We start from the raw sequence: 21,535 nt of genomic DNA, 5'->3' as shown, positions 1-21,535 counted from the left end.
GCCCCACTCGGGTTAGTTCCGTTTAATGGAGGTGTCCTCGTACACGTTATAAAACACGATCTGGTACAAAAAGCGTCCCCTGTACAGTACAAAGCGTACAGCTGGGCTAAGGCCACCCGAGGCGGGGAGAGGGGGGAGCCAGGCAGGGCCCCCCAGGCCCCTCGGGGCCTCCCGCATGCCCCGGTGCTGCCTCTGCTCGGCTGAGGGGGGAGTGATGGAGGACAGGAGGGCCTGGGAATCCCCCCACCCCTCGGGGGTGCAGCAGGGCCCCCCCGAGCCTGTCATGGGGGAGCGGCCCCCTCCAGCAGGGCCCTTTGGTCGCGCTGTGGCCTCCCCCTGCACGGGGGGGTGGGGTGGTGGTGGTTTTATTTCCCCAAAGCCTCCAGGGAGGGTTGGGGGGGTCCGAGCCCAGCCACAGTGGGAGGAGGAGGGGGAGGAAGGTGCTATTGCTGCGAACTGGGCACAGGGGGAGGCCGGGAGGGGTGGCAGGGTGCAGGTGTTGGGCCAAGGCCCAGCGCTTTGGGGGAGGGGGGGGGGCGAGGGTTGCCACTCCCGCGTGCTCCTGCCGTAATAAATAAATATATACAGCATATAAATAAATAGGGCAGGGGGGGCTGCGGGGCAGGGGGAGACCCTGCCTGCGCCCCAAGGCACGTGGAGGCCGAGCCAAGCGGTGGGGGCTCAGCTGGCCACCCCCGGCCAGCTGGGAGGGGGCCAGGCAGCACTGCCCGCTCCTGCCCCGCTCCCCTGCGGGCTGGGACAAAGCTGGGCCTGGCTTAGCTCAGCTAAGAGCAAGGGGCAGTGCTGCTTGCCCGCTGGCACCCGCTGCCCTCCTTTGGGGAGCTGCCACAGCCCCCCCCGCCCCATCCTGAGCAGGGTGCTGGGGTGGGGCTCAGCACCTCGGGTGCTCCCTCCCTGTAGCCCCAGGGAACTGGGGAGAGGAGGAGGGCTCAGGCTGCTGGGTGCCTAGAGTCCTGTTTGGGAGGAGGGAAGGCAGCGAGGGCACGGACCGAGACGGGGGGGAACTGGTGTCCCCATCCACTCACCCACGGTGCCCACCTCTCTGCTGCCCTGTGTCCCCCCACCACCACCTGCCTCCGCCTCCTCCTCCTCAGTCCAACTTCTCCAGCACGGAGGGCACGTAGACCAGGCTGAGCTCACTGCCGAAGTTGCAGACGATGGCAGCATTCTCCAGCACCAGGATCTGCCGCGCCGGCTGCGACTCGTTGCTCTTGCCCAGGTAGACGGTCTGGAGCAGGTCGCCGTAGCCAATGTCCCAGAAGGAGACGCAGCCCTGGCCGCCCGTCACCAGCAGGTTGTCGGAGATGACGCCCAGGCTGGCACCGCAGCCCAGCTCCTGCGCGGGGCGGGAAGGAGCTCAGCGGGCGCAGCCCCCGGCAGGAATCACCTGGGCACATCCGTGCTGGAACGGGGCCACAGGGGAGCCTGCCCAAGCACCAGAGTTGGGCTTTTCTGCACCCCTGCACATTACAGCATTGGCGGGAGAGGTGGGATGGTGCCAACCTCATGGAGTTCAAGGGCAAGGTCCTGCCCATGGGTCAGGGCAGTCCCAAGCACAAATCCAGTCTGGAGGAGAAGGACTTGGGGGTGTTGGTGGATGGAAAACTGCCTGTGAGCCAGCAGTGTGAGCTCACAGCCCAGAAAGCCACCCGTGTGCTGGGCTGCACCCAGAGCAGTGTGGGCAGCAGGGCCAGGGGGGGATTGTCCCCCTCTGCTCCCCTCTCCTGAGACCCCCCTGCAGGGCTGGGTCCAGCTCTGGGGGCACGAACAGCAGAAGGACACGGACCTGCTCGAGCGGGGCCAGAGGAGGCCACGGGGATGCTGGGGGGGCTGGAGCACCCCCTGTGAGGACAGGCTGAGAGAGTTGGGGGGTTCAGCTGGAGAAGAGAAGGCTCCGGGGAGACCTTAGCGTGGCATTCAGTTCTTAAAGGGGGCTACAGGAAAGCTGGGGAGGGACACTTTATCACGGACTGTAAGGATAGGACAAGGAGTCATAGTTTTAAACTGAAAGAGGGGAGATTTAGATTAGATAGAAGGAAGAAATTCTTCCCTGTGAGGGTGGTGAGGCCCTGGCACAGGTTGCCCAGAGCAGCTGTGGCTGCCCCCTCCCTGGAAGGGTTCAAGGCCAGGTTGGACGGGGCTTTGGGCAACCTGGGCTAGTGGAAGGTGGCCCTGCCCGGGGCAGGGGGGTTGGAATTGGATTATCTATAAGGTTCTTCCCAACCCAAACCATTCCATGACTCTGTTACAAACAGGGAAGTTTTCCAGAGAACACAGAGTTTCAGCAGAGACCCCTTGCACTACAAGCCCAGCCGAGGTGTCTGTGGGGTTCAATGGGGGCCAGAGAAGCCCAGAAGCCCCCTTAAACCTTTCCCTGCCTGCTGCCTCACTACCAACCTGCTGGATTGAGTAGAGCTTGATCCCCGAGCTGCGGTCCCAGATGCTGATCACGTCGTCCAAGCCGCTGCTGATGACGCAGGACGTTGTGCAGGTGAGGGAGGTGACGTCCCCTCGGTGGGCGTACATGTGGCTGACCTTGCTCCCCGTCAGCACGTCCCAGAGGCAGATGGCACCGTCCTGGCCGCCACTTGCGAGCACCATCGTCTGCAAGGACAGGGGCAGGGCTAGGTCAGGAACCGAGCAGGACAGTGACCCTTCCATTGCACGGGGCTTCACAGTGCCACAGAGGACGAGGAGGAGGACGAGGAGGAGGACGAGGAGGAGGACGAGGAGGACGAGGACGAGAGGAGGAAAGGAGGACGAGGAGGACGAGGACGAGAGGAGGACGAGAGGAGGACGAGGAGGACGAGGACGAGAGGAGGACGAGGAGGACGAGGACGAGAGGAGGACGAGAGGAGGACGAGGACGAGAGGAGGACGAGAGGAGGACGAGAGGAGGACGAGAGGAGGACGAGAGGAGGAGGAAAGGAGGACGAGGAGGACGAGGAGGACGAGGAGGACGAGGAGGACGAGGAGGACGAGGAGGACGAGGACGAGAGGAGGACGAGAGGAGGACGAGAGGAGGACGAGAGGAGGACGAGGAGGAGAGGAGGACGACGAGGAGGACAAAGGACCATGTGATGGAAAGCTGGGCCACCAGCTCAGTAGCTCCCTGCCGTTGAGGCAGGTTGGAGGTGACAAATCCCCAAACTCACCAAGCCCCCCACCCCTAAACTCACTGAGCCCGAGCTGGGAAGCTGTGGCAGTGTGCTCCTCCCACCCCGAACTGCCTGTGGCCCCGCTCCAGTGGTGAGCACCCGTGGGGATCGACCCTGCGGACCCGTCAGGGGTGGCGGGGACAGGTAACAGCACAACAGACAAGGGCTCATTTCTAATTTCACCTCACCACGGCGCGGGTCGGGGTCTGACTCAAGCCACGTTTGGAAGAAACTAACTTCTGAGGTGGGTATGGGAACGTGAGTGAGTCGGTCTCCCTGAGGTGCCGGGGTCCACTGCGCTCTCCTGCGCCGGGCTCTCCCCTCGAGCCGGGCCTCGCCAGGCCACTGCTCCGGGCTCAGAGACTCCCTGCTGCACCAGATTCTTGGCAAGATTAAGAGAGTACTAAACTCCAAAATCCCAACTGATATAAAGGATCATTGTGCAGATATAATCCTTTAGAGATTTACTATCAAATCGCTGAGTTTTATCACTAAATGTATTGCTACTTCTCTCTTACCAGGGAGGAGTGTCCCTCCACCTGTGACAAAAGCAGGCAGGCCTGGCTCTCCTTCCTTCAAGGGGAGCTGGGACCAAAGCCTTCCTGGGGGCTCACTGCAAGACAGGGCAGGCTCTGCTAGGCCCGGTCTAAGCCTCGCTCACCTCGCCAGCCCTGGCAGCGCAGGCTGTGCATCAGCCCAGCTAAGCCCACGCTCCCTGGCTCCCTCCCCAGGAGGGCTGACATGGGGAACATTTCCCAGGCCAGTTGCAGCCCCGTGCTGCCGGCTCTGCCCTCGGAGGCTGCAGGGGCACAGCAGGAGCAGGGCTTTCCTGCTCCAAAGAGGGCAGGGAGACAAACCGCCATCAGAGAAAGGGGCTGTGGTGCTCATGGTGAGCTGGGTGGGAAATACCAGTTCAGCTTGTGAGGCAGGTGGCGAGCACACGGTTACAGCAGGCAGTGAGCCCTCCGTGTCCTCAGAGAAGCACCCGTGGGCTCCTCCAGGTGCAAACCAGAAGGGGCTCCCAGGTGGGTCCCTCCAGTGGCACTGGTGGCTCAGCAGGCATGTGTGAAGGCTGTTCCTCATGGTGTGAAGGTGGGTGCAGCTTACCTGGTCGATGTACACAGCTGTGATGGCTCCCGAGTGACCTTGCAGTGTGAACAAACAGCACGAGTCCTCCAGCCGAAACACCTGCGGGGCAGCAGAGGCAGATGTGGGGGTCCATGGGGCTGCTGTGCTGTGGCACTGCACCTCCCGAGCTTTACAAGCGATAGAAAGGCCTTGAGTTGTGCCAGAGTAAGGTTTAGATTGGATCTTTGGAAAAATTCCTTCACCAAAAGGGTTATCAAGCACTGGAACAGGCTGCCCGGGGAAGGGGTTGAGTCACCATCCCTGGAGGTGTTTAAAATCCGTGTAGGTGTGGTGCTGAGGGACATGGTTTAGTGGTGGCTGTGGCAGTGTTGGGTTAATGGTTGGGCTCAAAGATCTTAAAGCTCCTTTCCAACAAAATGACTCTGTGACTAAGCCAGGGGATACCCCAGACCTCACTATTTACAAGGTCGACCCAGCCCTAAGGCAAGAGCTCTGCTCTGCTTAGGAAGACACCTCACAGAAGGCTCCATCCTAACTCCAGCGAGGAGCCCCCATCCAGGCAGATAAACACAACGTGGGGAGCCTCGGCACCACACTGGATGAGGCTCCCACCCCCGAACTGAACACACACTCACCTCCCTTTGCACCCTCACCCCCCCCCACCCTGCCACATACGAGAGGAGCTCGTGTCCCCCTGTGTGCAGCCCCCACAGCCCCCCAGTGGGCCCAGGAGGGTGACGGGGGAAGCCTTACCCTCAGAGTGTGGTCCTGGCTCCCAGTGACCAGCCGTCCAGCTGCAGCCTTCAGCGCCGTGATGGGCTTCTGGTGGGCGCAGGACACGGTGTGTGTCAGCTGGCACACGACCACGTCGCTGCTGCTGAACACGGGGGAGGACGGGATGCTACTTCTGCTCGGGGCTCCTGTGGCGAGACACAGAGGTAAGTCCTCAGAATCACACAATCATCTGGGTTGGAAAAGCCCTCGAAGCTCCTCCAGCCCAACCATGAACCTCACCCTGACCGTTCCCAACTCCCCCAGATCCCTCAGCGCTGGCTCAGCCCGACTCTTCAACCCCTCCAGGGATGGGGACTCCCCCCCTGCCCTGGGCAGCCCATTCCAACGCCCAACAGCCCCTTCTGCACAGAAATCCTTCCTCAGAGCCAGCCTGACCCTGCCCTGGGCAGCTTGAGGCCATTCCCTCGGGGCCTGGCGCTGGCTCCTTGGCTCCAGAGACTCATCCCCCCTCTCTGCCTCCTCCTGGCAGGGAGTTGCAGAGGGCCAGGAGGTCTCCCCTCAGCCTCCTCTTCTCCAGACTGAACCCCCCCAGTTCCCTCAGCCGCTCCCCAGCAGACCTGTGCTCCTCGCTGCAGCAGACACAGCCTTATGCTCCAAGATTAATATCACCCAGGTGTGGTATCAGGGATACCCAGATGCTGACCTTGAAGGAATTTGTAGCTGCTTCTTCAAGGAGCCGAATAATTGGCACGCTGGCTGACACCGACAGAAGCTACAGCTGCCCAGCACTCATGAACAACTGGAGTGGGAGGGTCTCCAAGAGCGTCCTCAGCAGCAGAACTCCCTTCTGCAGACCACTGGCCCCTAAGCAGTAAATCTACTGCAAGACTGAGTTCCCTGAAGCCCCAGAGCTGGGCACAAGACTCTCTGCACTCTATGGGGAAAAGTTCTTTCCACAGCCAGTCCTTTCCTGCAGAGCCTGCTCCACTTCCAGATCTACAGCTTGCAGACCCCAGGACACCCCTCCAGGAACACAACCATTCTCCCAGAGCAAGGCCAGGGATCCTCTCCCCTCCAGGCCACTCCAGAACTGAAGGAGCCAGGGCACTACAAACCAGTTACCACCATGCATTAGCTTTGTGCATGTCACGGTTGTGCCGAGGCCCTGAGCTGTATCGTGGCTATGTACGGGGTGTGCAGATGAGAACAGACCTTGCTGAAGGAGAAACTAAGTCAGAAGTGGGAGAGGGAAGAGGCACAGGGTAGAGCTGGCCCTGGAATGCACATCTTGGCCACCAGACCTGCAGAAAACCAGCTCTTAAGACACTCTCCCTGCATAGGGAACTCCCAGAGTACTCCTTACCCCTCCAGAGCAGCTGGTTTTGGAGCAGAGCCTTGTTACAAAAAGCTTATGAAAAGGGTGTGAGGAAAAGTCAGCTACAAGGAGGCAAGGGAAGAGGAAAAGGCTCGGAGGAGCTCAGAGCAGTGCACAGCATGCTGAGGCATCTGCTTACCTCGGAACTGCAGGTGGTTCAAGGACGTGTGCGTCTCCAACGAAAAGAAATCTAAAGAGCCATTCAACCGGGCAGCAACAATCCTGAGGGAGAGACACAGGCACGTGAGGAGAGGCCCTTCCCCGCTCTCGTGAGCAGCCCTGAGACCAGACCCCTTCCGAGGCAGAGCACAAACCATGCAGGCTTTTAAAGATTGCAAGGAAGAGGACCGGGAAATTATATTAAGCTCAGACTCCAGAATAAACTGGCAAATGGCAACGCCTCTTGTATAACAGCACCAGTGACCCGAAGGCCCCATGTCCCAGCCCTGAGTTGTTCTGGATATTCAGCTACTAGAGTATCTGTGTGGAGAAGAGGAGGCTGCTGGAACAGAGCCAGACCCAGGAGAGCTCGTTCTGCCAAGCCCAGCTTGGTAGGAAGGAGATTTCCCAGCTGAGGCTCTGCGGTCAGGAGCTGTTGGATCTCTGTGGCAGGAGGGTCAGGGCTGGGTCCTGTCTTACACCACGTGTTCTCCTCCCCTCGCAGGGGCTCACCGAGCACAAACACAGTTACCTGTTGTTCAGGAAGACGAGCGCTGTGATGCCAGATTGACCTTCGTCATTACTGCTACGGAGGGTCCCCTCGATAGCATCCCAGACCTGGAAGGAGGAGGGGTTAACACAATTATCCTGCCCAGAAAACATCGAGGAGCTGGTAAGCCACGTACCCCGTGCCGTGCTCAGACTGAAGGTCTGCCCAGTGCTGCACAACATGGGGCTCCCTGCCACGGGAGGGATGTGAGAACACACCATCCCCTTTTTTTATTCTAGTGTTACTGCCAATAAATGGGATTTTAATACTGCAAAACCTGTGTGCCATTCTTGCTGGCCCTAGTGCACCACACAGGCATCCTGCAGCTCCCTGGTTCCCAGATCTGCAGCACCCCTTTGCTCCCAGTCAGCCCCATCCCAAGCATGAAGTGCTCTGGATTTTGAAGTGAGATGATGATGTGGACTGGAAACAACACATAGCAGGAAAACCCAGTGTCTCAAGGCAGCAGCTCAGAAGAAACTATCTGCACTGAAAACCCTATTTAAAGGGCAAAGCAAAACAATGCGCTGGGAAGAGTGAGAGCTGCTCCCAGGTAGAACAGGTCAAAAATCATTAAAAATTTTATTTCAGAATGTGTCTGTTTAAGAGAAACCCCCTGCATTTATTTGAAGGAAAAAATTCTAACTTCATTTCCAAAAATTAAATTAAAACCAAACTAATTCTGAAAGTTTCTTGTTGGGAGATTGAAATTTCTGCTTAAAACGTGCTTCAAAACCTGTATCACTCCTATAGAATTCCTGTCAATTTTGCCTCATTTCACGACTGACTGACAACGTTACTCAACGACAGGGCAATCTTTACGCTTCTTCAGCCTGAGGGTGCTGCGGGCAGCGAGCCCTGCTCCTCACCTCCAGCTTCCCGTTGCTCCGACCAGCCACAATCAGGTTCCCTTGCAGGTCCAGGCTCCAGACAGAGCTCTCCAAGTCTCCTCCCCAGGCAGGCAGCGGTGAGGATGTAAAGGACTCGTCGCCCAGGCTCCTCCTGCGGGCGGCGCAGCCCCCCTCCTCGGCCCCGCAGCCCAGGGGGCGAGGACTGCCGCTCCCCCCGGCGCAGAAGCCGGCCTGCCCGTGCGGGGCCGAGAGGCCGGTGAAGTTCCCGCAGTTGGAGGAGGTGCTGTGCTCTTCGTAGGCTTTCCCAACCAAGCTGCTGAAGTCGTAGCCCGTCTCCTTCTGGCGACTGCCCACAGCACGGAGCCGCGTCTCCGACTCGGCCACCTTCGCCCGCTCCGAGAAGTTCGTGTCGATGAGAGACGTGAGGTCTGGCTGGTCGCAGAAAAGCAGAGGCTGGGGAGGGCTGAGCATCCTTTTGAGCTGGTGACTGTTCTCAAAAGAGTCATCCAGACCGTTCTTGCCATCCGGACTATGATCCCAGCTCTCCTGGTAATCGAAAATGCCGCTGCTGTCTCTTCGCAACCTAAAACACAGCAACAAAAGCTCAGTCCTCCCACCTCTACTGTCAGAGCAGGCTGATTTCTTAGGGAGGGGTTTGCACCAGGACCTGCCACGGCTGAGTGACCTGGGACAGACACCACATACCTCGGTTTGGGAATAACGGTGAGGCAGTCGCCAGTCTGAGCATCCCACACGCGGATCTGGCCCACCAGGCAGCAGCTGACGAGCAGCATCCCGTCGCTAGCCAGACACTCGATGTCCTGGGAGGGAAGAACAAGGCACAGCTGAGCACCACCAAGGCCTCCGGGCTCTGACAATCACCTTCCCTGCGGCTGAGGAACTCTATAGATGATAAATTTTATGTCAAATCTACGTGGTTGGCTTAGCAGCTTTGGGGTACTGAGGGAATATGAGCATCTATTGCCGTGGATGTGTGCTAGACTGCTGCAAATCAGACAGACTCCATCTCTCTTCCCTTTCCCTGACAATGTATGTCCCGAAGAGACAGTAGGATCAGGAACAGAGGTGCAGCTTCTCTGGAAAACATGGCACAGTGTTTCAAACTCCATCTGACTGGATGCCCGAGTGCTTTGTTTCATCTCAAAATGAGAGGAAACACCTTTCTCCTCAAGAAAAATGAGCAAACTGAGCAGCAGCACACTTGTGTGCAAACCCATGGATGCTTTTAGCACTTGACAGCTCAGAACTACACACTAACTTTTGGGAAGCAGGAAAAAAGGATCTGGTAGGCATTGAATATCAGGAACTTAGAGCTACCCTAGCAAAGGATGGATCAGCCCAGCCAATAAAAGCCAACCGTTGGCTACACAGAGAAGGCATTAACAGCGATTTAAGAACAGAAAGAAATGGAAAAGTGCTGCAGGAAACTTCATGCTACAATATCCAACTCTCTCCCATTTGCCCTGGCTGTCAGCCTCCACGGCTGCATTGCACAAAGGCTGCGCAGCTGGTTTGTTCTCTGTGAGGGCTGTTACTTAAATAAAACAAAGAAAAGAGAAGATTGTGTGGCACAAGTCAGTAAAATGTTTTTCTTGTAAGGACTGCAGCTGTCTGACCTACCATGAGGTGACCCCGGAGAACCAAGGGGACGATCTCAGTCTCGGGTGGGGAGTAGCCGTAATCATCACAGGGCAGGTCCCCCCTCTTCCTCCTGCTGTGTGAGGGCCCGTTTTGCCCATAGTTTTTGGGGCAGAACACCCTGTACAGGCAGAAGAGCAGGAGGACCAGGATAATGCCCGAGGCCAGACCCAGAGCAGCCACCCTGGTGGGAGAGACAAAGACAAAAAGAAGGTGAGATAAAGATCTAATTACTAGTCCACAGACTGAGTTTGAAACATACTGTGCAAGTATTGCACATGTTGCTGGTCTAAATTTTTCAGCTGAGAAAAATTTTCAGTAAGCTATAGTGATCTCTGGAAAATTAAAGGTTTTTTTAAATGGGAAATGTCAATTTCAACAAGATTTTCAGACTTTTCAGTAAGAAAACTACATGGCAATTCAGACAGTGAGAAAAACACTAAATGGGGCTCAGGATAATACCAAGTGCGTTCAACACAGCCAAAGAAGAACTGCAGATTGAGACGATAATGTGTGCAACCCCTCCTCTAAGTAGGAAAGGAAGGTCCTTGCTCACATGAGAGTTTGATCAAACACCCAATAAAGCATTACCGAATCATGGCATTTATTCCCAAAGACGAACTCCTATCCCTGTCACCCGGTGACAAACCCTGTAATGCATCACGTGTGCTAACAACCTGGGATGCACACATCATCTCCTGGCAGGGAACTCAGCTGCTGAGGAAAACTGTGCCAGGAGAGATTAATTTAATGCTGCACCAGCTAAGCTGAAGTGTCCCAAACATTACAGGATTTTGCACTGAAGCTTTACAAATGGGTTTTTTGGTCTCCCCCTAGGAGAAGGGCCAGACAGGCAAAGAGCAACCCGTGTCTCCAAGGGGGTTAAGGCACAGTCAGAAGGCTTTATCGAGGACTTTTACTTGTAAAGAGTGACATCCTGGTGCCCTTGCAGCTTGGATGAGGCTTGGTCAGGCCGAGCTTCAGCACCCAGCTTCCCACTGCTCGGAGCTAAGAAGGGGTGGTAGCGGTTGGCCTCCTGGGGATGCCGCACTTCTAAGGCCTCTTGTGGGTTCAGGTACAGTGTGACAGGGATTGCTGGAAGGATGCTGATATATCTGAAGGAATGGAAAAATCAGAATAGCTTAGGAACAACAAACACAAAAATCTTAATAGGTAACCTAGCTCATCTTCTCACTAAGCGCCAAGGTAGGTCTCCGTATGTACTTTCAGTCCAGTAGTGTTAGGTATTATTCAGGCCTCCTTTAAAATACTTTTCTCTAAAGTTATTTCCCAGGTCTTAACCCTTAACTCTGTGGGAGAGGTTAAAAGCCAACAGTGAAACGAACTACTGATGAGATCACATGGATCACACACATTCGAGTAATTAAATGATCTGGTCCAGTCACCTGAAGGCTGGAAGATCTCACTGAGAAGTTTCTTCAGCTCAGATGTCTCTATTCCTCACACGTACCATCCCCATCACTTACAGATGGTCATATATTGTTTTACAAAATTCTAAATGTCACCTTCAGGCTAAAGGAAGACAACAAGCAAGTAATACATCTGAGAGCACAGAGAGAAACACAACCTTTATTCTCATACAGGCAGGTCTGGAGAGTCTGGTACCTCTGCACCACACAGGAGGGCCTGTTTAATAGTCTTCTCCTGAAGACACATTTGGAGTAAGCCACATGAAATGCAAATTATCTACCTCAGAAGGACAGAAGAAGGAAAACACTTGGGAGTCAACTCCACAACCTAAAGTGCCCGTGGCACTTGATGCCAGCCCACTTGCCTTTTGGCCAGAGTGATATTGTAGTAGCTGAAGAGGGATGGCCAGTGCCTGAAGGAAAGCTTCCTCCAAATCTCCTCATCCTCTGGTCCCCAGGTAACCTCTGCTTCAGTTCCAAGCTCGGTCTGTCCATTCCCTTTGCCCTCTGGTCCTTGGGCCCAGGTGTGCTGGTTTGTCTCCAGCCTGCTCAGGGACTCCAGCCCTGACTTCTGCTCACGCTGCTGCGTCTGGTTTTCTGACAGCTGGATAGGGTCCGATGGGAAGACTGAGAGATCAATCTTGGGGTCCCCAGCAGGTAGGACCCCTCCAGGAACAGGCATAGGAGGCAGACCTGCTTCACCCAAAGGACTCTGTTCGGTGACCTGTGACGTGAGGTAGGTGCGGAGACCAGCAGGATCCGTGTAAACCAGGATTCCAATCCAGATCACCGTCCCAGCCTACACACGGTGAGCCAAGAGACAAGCCTGGTCAGTACAGGGCCTTCACACTCTTCCTCCAACGCCTCGCCAGCTGCCTGAGCTGACCAACAACAGCCCAACCACGGGTACACCCCGCGCTCGGTTACACTCTTACTCCTGGTAGACACTCGTCCTCTAAGAGGATCAGGAGAGTTTGCACAGCACACACAAAAGCTGAACACTCCTTTTCCGTGAGCTATCCAGCTCACCCTGATGGCAAGAATCTCACTTCTCCCACAAAAATGCACAGCAGGAAAAAGACTCCTTGCTGGTGGCTGGGACCTGCACGCCTGCCACTCTCAAACAGGGCTGGAAAGGTTTAATTCAGGGTGAATTCTGCAAGACCTACAACAGCCACAGTTCACAGGCTGATGTATTAATTTAACTTAAACTGTCATCAGTAACAGACTGGGCTGTGGTTCGTAGAGCTGAGGAACACACACATTCCATTATGGACATCCAGAATGGAGATGGGGGCGGGGGACAAGCAGGGGCAGCAACTGGTGCAACCAGTGCAGTTACACCTGCAAAAAGAAAAGCCTCAGTCTTTTCATGTAGCAAAGCATCTCCCTGTCTTTCATCCACATTATCTGCAGGAACAAAACATGATTTCTGCTTTGTAAAAATCTCTCTCATAGTCCTTGAAAACCTGCTTATACAAAAGCAGATCTTTGTCTCACAGCAAGTATCAGAAAATTACCCGCTACCACCCCAAACGTCAGGCAAACAGCAGAGCCCTGGAGCTAAATCATGCAGAGCAATGCTCCTGGGGAAGTATTTCTTGAATGATATTTACCATCCGGCAGCATAAATCTTGCAGGGGAATAGGGATGTGTGAAAATGCCGGGCTGTTCACCCTCCTCCCCTCCCCGTGAAAGCCTGTTTGGGTTGGGTCAGCCCCCCGCAGGAAGGGGCAGCAGATAACCACCACCACACAGCATACCATGATGAGTCTCTGGGCCAGCCGGGTCCTGGCGAAGAAGTAAATCACCCGCAGCCTCTTTGGCAGGCGCAGGTTCCTGAAAGACGAGGGCTGCAGGGTGATGGTGTGGGGGGTGGCGGGTCGCATAGCTGGCTGCCGTTCGTAGCGCTGAGAGCGGCTGACAGGCTTCGCTGGGGGCATGCAGGCTTCTGCTGGCAACCGTTTGTTCAGATCAGCGAGCTGCCAAGAGAAAAGCAAACGTGAGAGAGCCATGGTGATGAGGTCCCTCGAGGGAAATGTGTGCAGAGACAGCTACCTTCAATACATGCCCACATCTGAGTTCCCACCTTCACCCTCGTGTCAATCTGTCCCATGTTCTCTCCAGCACACGCTCTCTTTTTTTTTTTGTCCAGCCACGGTCATCTGTTTGTGACCGTGTCTCCTTCCAGCCTATTTACTCCAAATCTACATGTTTATATACCTGAGGGTGACTTGCTTCCTCAGGTGTCCCATCCCCAACCCCTGTGTGTAACCAAGCAAGTACTGCCCTGGCACTTTTACAGCTCTGTCTTTTCTGTTTAGAGAGTGAAAAATCACAGGCTGTGCTTCCTTTAATCCTTTCACAACAGCAGAGAAGGAAAACCCAAGGCAAAACGCTGTGTTCTTGGCCCTTCCTTACCTCCATACGGCGAATGTCAATGGACAGCACAGTCGTGAAGAAAAACATCTGCAGGAAGAAGTCAGACACCAGGCCGACCACAGCGAAGAGGCAGAACTCCTGCAGACAGGACACACTGATTAGCTACAGCAGCTGCGAGACAACAGGAAATATTTCAACTTCAGAAAAAGGGAAACTCCACAAACTCTTGCCCAAGGTGAGGGCCTGAGACTGTTTGACTGACAAATCCTATTATCGATAATTTTGTAATAGTTGAGAGTTTAGGGCTAGAAAAGTCTGTGTGAGAACTCAAGAGTCTTATTTATTCATTCAGACTCGTATTCTCTGTTCTTCTTAACCATAAAACATCAAAGCACCATAGGAAAAACCGTCAGAGGATGTTTTGCCAGATCACAAAGCCCTGGCAGGACTGCAGCCAGAGGTCTCAGCCCATGCATTCAAACCACAAGGCCAAACAGCCTCCAATGGCGACAGTTTCCTGCACTTTACCAATAAACCTCAGCTCTGATTTAAAATTCCTCCAGGAACACAAGTTGCTCAGGAACTGTATCAATCACTCTCCAACCAAAGACAGGCCACTGAAGTCACCATACATCTGTGCACTTGTCTGTAGCCATTCTCCAGAGCCCCAGCTAAACCATTTCTGCTTAAATCACACTTTTGGATAATGTACGTTTGACAGGCAAATTTCCTTCCTGTGCCCCTAGAAGAAAAGTCCCCTACCCCCTCTCAGAGGTCTCTAATCACCAAGAGCACGGGAAACAACACTTGCAAGAACCATCCTGTAATGCTCCACTTTCCCCAGCAGGTGCCACTGCAGAAATAAGGATTAAAAGATTCTGCCCAGCAGCAGAAACGCGGTCAACTCCCAGATTATCCCTATAAAACAAATGCACACTCCTACCCTAATCCCCATTAGGGCCAAGTGCCATCCCCTCTCCCCCACGACATTCAAAACTTCACAGCAACACAGAATTAAAGTAATTTTGAGAGATGTCTTGTTTCCCCTTGAAGGTACAAATTTCTGTCAGGACCTGTCAGGACCCAGAAAGGATCTAGTAAACATGGAGAGATCAAGAAAGCTGAACGTCAGCAAGAGTAAAAACCTGAGGCAAAACAACAGATTAAAGACTCTGTCCCTCACTTGTGGAATAGAGCTGGCAAACACCCAGTGCCATTCACTGCCTGCCTGCTAGCGTGGTGGCGTGCTCGCTACCTGCACAGCAAGCCAGGACACATCCACCTACGGAGAAGGAGAGAGACCGTAGAGATTTTTTTCTTTTGTCCCCCTCCTTCTGTCTGCCCCAGTTTCTTGCATAAGGCTGGAAGCCAATATCAGCACTGTGAAGTGAAAAAAAGAGATAGCATGAAAAGCTATCCAGAACCTCAAAACAAACCTTGAAGTCTCCCCATCCTGTCCGATCTGTTCTTGAAACAATCAACCACTTGCTATTTAAAAATCAGTGTGATATGAAGCGAGATAACCCACCAGGTCAGCTGCCCTCCCCAGACTTCCCAGAGAGAGCAGCACAAGGAAGCACGTTCTGATCAGGTTCTCCTCTTTAGCCCCTTCCCCAACATCTGACAGGAGGTCAGACAGCAGGAGATCCTGCTCCCCAGCAGGATGAAAACCCAACACAGGTTCCTCTCTCAAGGAGAAAACCAGAAAGAAAGCAATTTCACCCAGACCTTGGCAAACACGGGCTCTACAAACGGTGGGCTCTGCATAGAGAGGTATTAATTCTGTTAATACCTCCACTTGGGATTCGAGACACCTGAAGCTGCTAGTTCTGGAAATGTAAAAATCTTCTTATACTTGGATAGTGCACACCCAATGGCAAAACCCAAAGCGATTTCCCCGGGTGCAGGATCGGGCTATTGGTGTGTGAACTTCAGTGCAAGGTAGTGGATAAGAGTTAAAAAACAGAGGATAAGCATTTGGCACGTACCCCTGCAGCATCCCAGGACCATCACCAGTGATGCTGTGCCAAGAGAACAGGGGTCTCTGCCCACCTGCAATGCAGGGCAAGAGGATTTCATTGCTGCTCACAATCATTTAAAGTGGATGTGCAATTCTCCATCTGAAGCCAAACTCTATTTTAGGACACGGAGAGCTGCAGAAAATGTAGAAAATTCCTTTCTGCTAAATGAGTTGCACTGCCAAGGAGTAAGTGAGCAAAAAAAAAGGACAAGACCCATCACAGCCCTTGGGGCAGGGGAGAGCCTTCAGGAGAGAAATGCCCCCCTCTTCTGTTATTCCCTAAACCAGACAGCACCCGAACGACCCCAGCATTGCACTGCTCCCTCCGACAGCCGAGAGCAAAGGTCCCTGCCAGATTTACACAGCCTGGCTCTCTTTCTGCCAGATCCCTTGGACTCTGCAATGTGGGGACAGTACGTTATCTGTACAGTGTCCTTCACTCTCAGGAACAAAGATAAAGGGCAGACGCCAGCCTGCAGCAGAGCAGCCGTCAGTCTTTAACAGACAGCACCCCTGTGAGATGCTTCCTCGGCAGAAAGGGAGCATCCAAGGAAAGACAGAGAGCAGAGAGGATGTCACCACACGTGTCAAAATGCTGTAATAACCAGGAGTGCTTTAGCAGAGATGATACCGGGGTGGGGGCATGGTGTCCCTTTTCCCCCTGGCTCTACTGACACTGTTCTATGGCTCTGCCCTGTCCCTTTTAGCACAACCTTTACCTCCTGTAATTGGCACACCCCTGCAAGCTCCTCTGTAGCAAAGTGCAACAAGAAAGCAAACCATCCCAGTGGTGTTCACACGACAGGGCTGCTGGCACAATGGTCACCTCACAGATTTCAATTTCTGAGGTCAAGCAGTGCAGCAATGAATATAGCTAATATCCCATATGAATGAGCCCAATTTAGACCCTAAGAATGGATCGTGCCTGTGTTTGAGCTGGGCACATCTCTGCAATCAGCTTCAAATTAAAAAAAAAAAAAAATAGGTGGCTGGCTTAGCCTGGGGAATTCTACTGTAGTTCCTCTCTTGCTGTCCTCTTGGATACTGCAAGAGCAGCTCAGGAAATGCAAAGTTCAGCCTGCAAAGCTCCAGCCCAACCTGAATGTTTAATCTTCTTAGATTATAATACCCTTTAATCTGCCGTCTCTACTGGTGAGTCCCCGATGTTAAAGCAAGGATATACACAACCTCTTCACACAGGTCATGTATGACTGGCAAGGGCCTGGAGTAGCCTCACGTAGATGCTGGGGTGCTCCTGCCTTTGCTTGCTCACTGCACCCGCTAGAAATTCCCAGAGACAACGAGCCACCACCTCCCTGAAATGTGGCTGCTACGGAATCGGTGATGAGGATTTACCTAGGCCATACTTCTGTTCATGTAGCTCACCAGGAACAAGCCCTACTTGGTCAAGGATCAGAAATCAAATGGTGTCAGATTCCTGATACAACTCAGCAAGGAGGGTCCTGCAAAGGTGCAGCAGAGAAAGTAACACTGCCAGGCAGAGAAGACCTTGGTGCTATTTTCAGTGCAATGCAGACCCAACGACACAACCCCTGACAAATCATTCTACCTTGAACTTTCAGTTTACCCACTCATGGAACAGTGACATCTGTGGTTGTAAAAACCTGCAGATTTGTGAATCTGGTGAAAGAGCCCCAAACAGACGGTTCACTTGAATTCTGAAAGCAAATATTGTGTGGTAGGGTTTTGTTTTTTCCTTCCGTACATTTATAAGCTCACAAAAAGGCACTTCAAGGTTGGAATAAAGACATCCCCACAGCGAAGACACTGGGCAGTGTTAAATTCTGTGACAGGAAGCTTGTTTTCACAAACACAAGGAGCATGGATGGAGTCAGGAGGGAAATGAGCCCCTGCCCTGGCTCCTCCTGGGGCTGCCACAGCAAAGGGAGCAGCCCCGTGGGGTGTGACAGCCATCACCATGGATCAGTGAGAGTCTCTCCAAACCCACGTGTCCTGCAGGACCCCCTGTGTCCGTGGTGTCGGCAGCTGGAGCGAGGGTCTAAGCACCAGCAACTGGAACAGAGCCCACGGGGCACAGGAGCCCATGTGTCTGGGTCACCAGCCACTGGAGCGTGTCAGAGTGTCCCTGTCAGTGTGCGATCACTAGTGACTACTGAGCCAGGCAGCTGGTGAGCAGGGTGATGGCTTGGGAGCCAGGTTTGTGGGTGTCCCTGAGCCAGAGAGCTGGAGGAGCTGGGTACCAGATGGACCAGGGGCTCCAGGCCAACTGCCAGAGGGACTGAGGGGCTGGGAGGTGACTGAGAGACCCACGTGTGTGGGGGGGAGTGTAGGGGGGGTTGTGTAAAGGCACCTGGGGAGAGCAAGTATCTAGGGCCAACTACGGGATGAACTGAATCACAGAATCATGGGATCAGACTGGTTTGGGCTGGGAGGGACCTTAAGGATCACCCAATTCCAACCCCCCTGCCCCAGGCAGGGCCACCTTCCACTAGCCCAGGTTGCCCAAAGCCCCGTCCAACCTGGCCTGGAACACTTCCAGGGAGGGGGCAGCCACAGCTGCTCTGGGCAACCTGTGCCAGGGCCTCACCACCCTCACAAGAAAGAATTTCTTCCTTCTATCTAATCTAAATCTCCCCTCTTTCAGTTTAAAACTATGACTCCTTGTCCTATCCTTACAGTCCGTGATAAAGTGTCCCTCCCCAGCTTTCCTGTAGCCCCCTTTAAGAACTGAATGCCACGCTAAGGTCTCCCCGGAGCCTTCTCTTCTCCAGCTGAACCCCCCAACTCTCTCAGCCTGTCCTCACAGGGGGGTGCTCCAGCCCCCCCAGCATCTTTGTGGCCCCCTCTGGCCCCACTCTGGGCACCCAGGCACAGCTGCTGGCCCGAAGGCTAGCTCCTGGAAGGATCCACATTGTGCAGATGTGCACATTTCTCACTAACAGACTTAATCCCATCAGCCAGAGAGGGGAGCAGAACACTGCATGCTGCATTCCTGCAGTGCCTACGAGCCTCTGTCCTGCAAACTCCAACCGATCAGCCACGCTCACCTGGATGGCTGGGACAAGGGTGAAATACCCGATCAAGATGATCCCGAGCTCTGTTGCCATGTTCTTCATAATCGACCAGCTCTCATTGCTCAAGCCTGGAGAAAGAACATGCAAAGAAAGGTAAAAGGAGACTGTTCACTAGTGGACAGATGTGAGCATAGCAAAAAGGAACTGAATTTTTCTTCTTTAAAATTGTCTACAGGCAAAAAAAGGCACTTTCAGACTAAAATTCATCTGACCTATTCTGAATATCAAAGTCAAAGAATTGGGCTGTAGATTCCCAATGTCTTTAATAGCAGAATTATCATTAACTACAAAGGGAGCTCAGGACGACTCTCTCAGCTCACAAAACTGTCCTGATTTAAGCAGTTGTAGGGTGCTGCACAGGGCAATACAGGGATCCACAAGTGTGAAGCACCACTGAGTTTTTGAGTCCTGTTTTCGATCTAGGATACAAACCACTTGTATTTTTAAAAGTAGGTAGATTTTCCAGACATCACTCTAGAATCTCTCTTCCCTGATGTTTAGAAACACCTTTTAAGTTTGCAAACTCCATTTACCCATGGTTTGGGCACACTCAAATCCTTATGCAGATACAGTGTATTGAAATAAAGATGATAATTTTGTCCCAGACTCAGCAGAACTTCATAGGACCTGCGGACTGCACTTAACGATATCCATGACGTGAGAGGTCAAGGTGCTAACTATCTATACCAGGAGATAAAGCTCTCGCTTACTAACACTTTTTAAAACTTGTTTAGCTTCAGTCAACAATCTTAAAAAGCAGTGCTTAGAGTTACAGGCTTATATTAGTTCTTGGGATCAACAAAAACATTACAAAAAGACTAATAGAATACAATTCACATTCAACACACACGGTCCTTGTTTCCTTCACAGAGCAGAATTAAGATCATTCCCATCTCCCAGTCTTTGGGTTCCCCTAATTTTCTCTCTCTGAACAGTTTTCCAGAGAGGCTGCATACCTTGGGCAATGCGTAGCTTCACTTCCAGGTCAACAGGCGTAGAGACAACTGACTTGGTGAGAACCAACACGTTCTCTAGGCCAATCACTACAACCAAGTATGGAAATATCTCTCTAGAGGAAAGAAAACCAGAACTGAGAATGAGATCCTTGGTGGAAAAGAAGGGAAGGAAGTTACGCAGCAAACATACATCCTAGAGTCAAGGTGAGGAAATGCTACCCAGTGCTCTTCCCTTCTCATACAATATTACTCTGTGATGAGGTAAGGGCTCTATATTTCATCTGCTTTGGACAGATATTAACATTTTTGCAAAGCTGCACAATTTTCTGGAAAGTAGCCACTGTAGACTACCACTACATTAGTCTTAATGCTTCCTATGGTTGGGACGGTGTCCCTCGGAGAGTCTCTCCAGCATTTAGTACAAAGATGTGCAAACCAAAAAGACGGACTTTGAACACCACTGCAATAGACTCAGTAATAATGAGTCAGCAAGGCAGCATTACAAAAAGAGGGTAGGGAACATGTCCCACCACCAGCAGTGAAAAACCCTGATTAATCACAGCTAAGCATTACATTAAAGAAAACTTTCAAAGGAAAACTCTCAAGTGAAGAGCACAGGCAGTGCCTGGCTCAGACACCCCATGGGCAAAAGCTCCCAGACCTTGTGGCTGCTGTAAGCAGTCTCGGGCAGGGAAGGGGACACACGAAGGGACTTCTCTGCTGGGAGAAGACCAATTAACATGCATGCAGCTCTGTTCTCCAGCACACCAGGTAGGTCAGAAGACTGAGAACTGAGAAATGTGCTTTGTACAGAAAAATACTAAATCCAGCCAGGGATAGTTTCTACCCAGAAGTCATGAAAACACACTGAAATGGGTTTCTCCTTCAGAATATATGCACACAGAAAAGTAACTACCCACAGTCAGCACCATGACTTCATTCAACTCCTCTTTCCATCCCTACATTTTTTTCTCTATGAACTACTTGTGGCCCAGATCACATAGAAAGAGCTCTTCTGTGCCAGAACACAGCAGATAGCAAATCTCTTCATTTCCCTCCAGCTAAACTTAAGCAAAAATACTGAAGTTTTTCACTGTGGAGGGTAATGGATTTGTGCCGTGCTGGTACGTGCAGATCCAACAAGGAGAATGTGTGTGTGTGTGCACACACACGCGTCCCTTGGCACATCACTAACAGCCAAGACAGGTAAACAACAGGGTTTCAGAAGAACACCTCCTGCTTTCTGTCAGTACCTGCCACAACCCCAGGCATCCCCTTCCCAAATGCTGGTTTCAATAGCCTACAGCCATCTGACACGGGCTTCAATTGCATTTGCACACATTTGCCAGCAGCCTGTGCCTTACAACCTCAGCTGAGGAAAAATATGTCTGGAATCACTGCTAACTCAGCAGCTTCATTCCAATGGATTCCTTGAACGAATGGCAAGCGGAAACAGCAAGAGCTCCACTGAAAGCAAGGCTACAAAAAAGCCAAAAAAACCCCAACCTCCACACACCCTTCTCCAGGTATCTTAACCAAATTTTAGTTCTAGCAATTGTGCAACGCATTTGTTGCTTCACCTCCTGTCTAAAAGCTGTGCAGGCAGTGAATTTCCATAGCAAGTGAAAAAAAAAAAATATATATATAAGCCTCTCGTGGGCAACTTCCTCTTAATATCAAAGAATCCAAAAATCTGGCAAGTACAACACGGTCCTGCCTTTTAGACTGACTCTTAGGAAGGATTTCTGTGCAGAAGGGGCTGTTGGGCATTGGAATGGGCTGCCCAGGGCAGGGGGGGAGTCCCCATCCCTGGAGGGGTTGAAGAGTCGGGCTGAGCCAGCGCTGAGGGATCTGGTGGAGTTGGGAACGGTCAGGGTGAGGTTCATGGTTGGGCTGGAGGAGCTTCAAGGGCTTTTCCAACCCAGAGGATTCTGGGATTATCTAAAGCAGGTTCATAACCTGTGTCACTCCTCCTAAGATGGGAGACAGATGCAAGAAAAGCTGTAATCCTCAGGGACAGAAATCTCTAAACAAAGAGAATGCAATGAACACGAGGGACAGTTCTGGTGCCCAGCACAGCACAGCACCATCCTGC

The 21,535-nt window shown here is 52.8% G+C and overlaps 1 protein-coding gene across 1 annotated transcript in view; it reads right to left on the bottom strand.

The window, feature by feature from the left end:
* Positions 1-7: 7 nt before the first annotated feature.
* Positions 8-21,535, bottom strand: part of SCAP (SREBF chaperone) — a 65,019-nt gene continuing 43,491 nt past the window's right edge. The window contains exons 9-23 of the mRNA XM_074901047.1: positions 19,441-19,553; positions 18,458-18,552; positions 13,448-13,546; positions 12,790-13,008; positions 11,392-11,825; positions 10,517-10,711; positions 9,579-9,780; positions 8,643-8,758; positions 7,956-8,520; positions 7,069-7,154; positions 6,517-6,599; positions 5,021-5,187; positions 4,286-4,366; positions 2,419-2,625; positions 8-1,357 (exon numbers count right to left, since the gene is read on the bottom strand). Coding sequence (XP_074757148.1) covers positions 1,112-1,357; positions 2,419-2,625; positions 4,286-4,366; positions 5,021-5,187; positions 6,517-6,599; positions 7,069-7,154; positions 7,956-8,520; positions 8,643-8,758; positions 9,579-9,780; positions 10,517-10,711; positions 11,392-11,825; positions 12,790-13,008; positions 13,448-13,546; positions 18,458-18,552; positions 19,441-19,553 — 2,908 coding nt within the window. The 3' untranslated portion in view covers positions 8-1,111. The remainder of the gene's footprint in view (positions 1,358-2,418; positions 2,626-4,285; positions 4,367-5,020; positions 5,188-6,516; positions 6,600-7,068; positions 7,155-7,955; positions 8,521-8,642; positions 8,759-9,578; positions 9,781-10,516; positions 10,712-11,391; positions 11,826-12,789; positions 13,009-13,447; positions 13,547-18,457; positions 18,553-19,440; positions 19,554-21,535) is intronic.

The sequence above is a fragment of the Athene noctua genome, chromosome 2 (assembly GCF_965140245.1).
Source record: "Athene noctua chromosome 2, bAthNoc1.hap1.1, whole genome shotgun sequence".
Taxonomy (NCBI): domain Eukaryota; kingdom Metazoa; phylum Chordata; class Aves; order Strigiformes; family Strigidae; genus Athene; species Athene noctua.
The sequence above is the reverse complement of the archived record's forward strand: the minus strand, read 5'-3'. Positions and strand labels throughout refer to the sequence as shown.